Raw genomic sequence first — 3,811 nt, forward strand, 5'->3', positions numbered from 1 at the left:
GCTGACCTAGACTTTTATAAATCTGTGAGCTCATATAGTCATATGGTATAAAGTATAATATTATTTGCAGTTATTTGCAGTTATCATGGTTTTTAATTTAATTAATTAAAGTATACTTAATAATAGTTAATAGTAAATACCTATAATCGTTTTAAATTTAAATAGGTAATTATATTCTCTACAACTAAAAGTAATTAAGTTTTTTTTTTTATTGATTAAAAATTAGTTTTATAAAATACAACGTATACATAATAATACATTTTAATATAGAAGGAAGCGTACGGTTCTACGTGGTGTAAAAAGATATAGGGACGCTCAAATTTTACAATGGTAGTTAATAGATAGTAATCAATAGGGTTCTCATATGTATTTACGTATTGGTATACTTATCTATATTTTATTTTGCAAATAATTTAAACACTGCTTACACAAGAAAGCGTTTATACTTGTGGTGCTTAATATTTAAATGTAAACCTTCAATTTTCCCAGCTTCGAGTCACCGCACACAATGCAATAAATGTTGTCCTCTTCCACAGCATCCGCTTTAGGGCATCGCTCGACATCGGTTGGAACACATGACTCTATCAAATGACCGCACGGCAAGTTAATAAAATAATTTCCACCTACGCAGTCTGGCTGCTTCCAGAATGAACCGTCGGGCTGATACACTGGCATCATGTAACCGGTGATCATCATTCTGCAGAGTGGGCATTCGCGAATCGCAAATGAACAATCTACACAAGTCGTGATGTGTAAACACGCCATAAGAGCAACAGCACGCAATTTGATGCAGCATACGGCGCAGGAAGGCATGGTGGTTGCAGACAAGGCGACTTGTAACTCCCTGTAATAATCAATGTTATACCTATATTGGCTAAATTATTGAATTAATTGTCAAAAAACATAATATAGTGGTATTATATAGTTCACAGCGGAATTATTATTATTACACAGGCGTACGCCGATTTTATAGTGCCATTGATATATAAATAATGTTTGTTATTTAACTTATATTTTATTATATACGTGTATTAAACTTTGTATACTGCCTACCGTATGTATAGCATAATTATGTTTGTTTTATAAATAGTTTACACGGAACATAATATTTAAAAATTTGGACAGCGCTCTGTTGTGCAGTGGGTGTCTAAAAAGGTTACTATAACAGTATAACGGATGTGTTAATTTGAATTCAATGATAAAAAATCGTCGGCGTGCAATTAAATATATTTTATGATATAATTGCTGCTAAAGTAAATTTCATTTGAAAATGTCATTGTGTGTATACACAATAATAGATACACTATAATAATATCTATATATTTAAAAATTTAAAAATTTCAACTAGGTTAGATAAAATAATTTCTTAAGCATTGTTACCTACGCATTATCACAAAATTAAAAATGATGAAGAGTTCAACCAGTGTTTAGAGATAGTCTTAGTTTTCTAAACTTCAAATTAACAAGAAATTACCGATAATATTAAAATTAAAATATTAATAAATTAAGAACAATGAGGCAATTATCTAATTAATTACAGTTGTCACAAATATAATTCATAACAATCATGCATTTTTGTACAAAATAATTACAGCGCGTATTTACTATATACTTATAATACTATTTGACTCGAAATGATATTTACCATAGAAATTCACATCACTAAGCTATAAAAGACTTAAATTCACACCCCCACCTACGCGTGCATATATCCCTTTCATATCATTGTTACTTTTTCATTATTTTGTACACAGCTACTAATCAATTATCTGGATAAAGTGAAAAATATGTATTCGTAATTTCCCATGACAATATTGTATTTTATCTTTCTCACCTCCCTCCTCATTTAAATTAATATAACATATAAACCTATGTATCTATACTTACGTTTTTTTTTTATCCGTCACGCCTTTACGTAGGTCGAACAATTCTCCCATAGGAGTAGTTGGCGGCTGCAAATTCCACTTAGGATTAATCACTGCTTTGGTTGGCTCCACATTGTTCCTCAAGCGTAAGTCGTACATCGATTCCCGTACCTGTTGAACGTATTCCCAGCCCATCTTCATCAATAAATATATACATGACGGTGAATTCATAGCGTGGTATCTCCACGGGTCACTGACAAATTCAGCACTCAGGGTGACCTCGTGACAGCAACAAAAGCATGAGATTTTTCTATCGGCAACCGGTGTTTGTGCATAGTCCTTGAGTGATTTTTTCAAATCACGACGGCAATTATTCTCTTTCTGATTGTATAACGTATGGTAACCCGCCTGGCCTATTCTATCCAATGCGTCGTCGTCCAAGATCATGCGCCTGGGTGACTGCAACACCGTGTACAACGAATCGAGCCTGTTACTTGCGAACGCCGAAAACGGCAGCTCGTCAAATCGTTTCGGTCTAACGATTAACAAGCCCAGCTTTGTGAGCATGGCCTGGGCCACGGATTTGTGCAGGAAATCTGTGTATGCATTATGGTCGGATTTTTTCCAAAAAGCCTTCAGTGGCTCCAGATATCTAGGGTCAATTAACATCTCACAGTTCCTTGCATGCTTGCGCAATGATTCGTAAGTGCTCGATCCTAATCCCTGCATTATAGAAAATTTACATCGGAGACATACGAAGTCAGAGTTTTCGTGCAAAGTTTGTCTATCAAATCCGCACGCGGAAATCAGTCCCATTATGTCCTTCCCGAATGTGTAATCGATTAAGGTGTTCTGCACGATGATAATGAACCGCGAAGGGTCAAACGGCATTGGTTCGCACTCTAAGTTGGCCGCGATGACGGTGTGCAACAACGGTCCCGATCCGTGCTTGCGCAACAGCCGCTCCGCGTACGGACTCACGATGTCAATAGGGAATGCAGACACCCGTTCGAAATTCGTCTCATAGAACTCGTTTGCCCAGCACACATCCACAAAACTTCTGTTCAAAAACAGTTGTTTGTATGCATAGAAAATGTCGTCAAAACGATGGCCATCGACCTTCTTCACTTCCTCCGACATTTCCACACTCTATATTCACGATGGTCACAAATGAATTATTAATATGAATTTGATACTCTATATCAGTTGATTTCGTTTCCACTAAGTAGCCAGGTGGTGGTTATCTAAACATACATAATTATATTTAAGTATAATACCTATAATGTTATAATAATATTTTTTGATTTTCCCAATCATTAACTCAGTATGTACCTATGACTAATAATATGTATTTCAGTCGACTCCTGCTTTCGTTCAAACCATTGATAATATTTTATGATCATTGTTAAGTGGGCATAATATAATCGACACGCCAATGTAGATAAATAGATAATATAGGTTTGAAAGCATATTATATTTTTTCAAGCTAATAGCATAGGGGTTTTTAGTGTTTTATGTATACCTACGTGATTTTTAAAAAATGAGCAGCGAAACGGTAGATTTACTTTTTACATGATAAATATATAAATTGTCAACAGGGATTCGCTTAATGAAGTAAATGAAGAGTCTATGTCATATACATTATGATACCTAATGGGATGGGTCGCTATCACAGTGTGGACCATAGATTTTAAAGGCATACCGAGCATTGAGTAAAAACATATAAGTTAAGAATGGGAGGTGCACTGCAGTGCTCACCGATATGAACCGTAACGATGCGTCGGCCGTAATCTTTGTCTTTTTTTATACGTCAACGACGTTTATATGGAGGAGATTTCACAATTTGTTGACATCCCATATGTCCAGGGCCGTATTTAGGAATTTGACACCAAGGGGCAACAAAAAAATACGCCTCATAATTCTTTATACAAAATACAAATTTAAAT

General features: G+C 35.1%; 1 protein-coding gene across 1 annotated transcript; it reads right to left on the reverse strand.

The window, feature by feature from the left end:
• Nucleotides 1-462: 462 nt before the first annotated feature.
• Nucleotides 463-3,005, reverse strand: LOC149060686 (uncharacterized). Its single transcript, XM_089217548.1, has 2 exons — nucleotides 1,888-3,005; nucleotides 463-844 (listed from the first exon to the last, which is right to left on the reverse strand). The coding sequence occupies exons 1-2, from the start codon at nucleotides 3,003-3,005 to the stop codon at nucleotides 463-465; spliced, it is 1,500 nt and encodes a 499-aa protein (XP_089073674.1).
• Nucleotides 3,006-3,811: the final 806 nt, after the last annotated feature.

Source organism: Diuraphis noxia, unplaced genomic scaffold (genome assembly GCF_037042655.1).
Source record: "Diuraphis noxia isolate RWA-SAM2 unplaced genomic scaffold, SU_Dnox_SAM2 contig0001, whole genome shotgun sequence".
Taxonomy (NCBI): Eukaryota; Metazoa; Arthropoda; class Insecta; order Hemiptera; family Aphididae; genus Diuraphis; species Diuraphis noxia.

Coding starts and splice junctions, on each gene's coding strand:
- LOC149060686 (XM_089217548.1), bottom strand. CDS start 3,005: ATGTCGGAGGAAGTGAAGAAGGTCGATGGCCATCGTTTTGACGACATT. Junction 845..1,887: donor GTGACGGATAAAAAAAAAAC/GTAAGTATAGAT, acceptor TGATTATTACAG/GGAGTTACAAGTCGCCTTGT.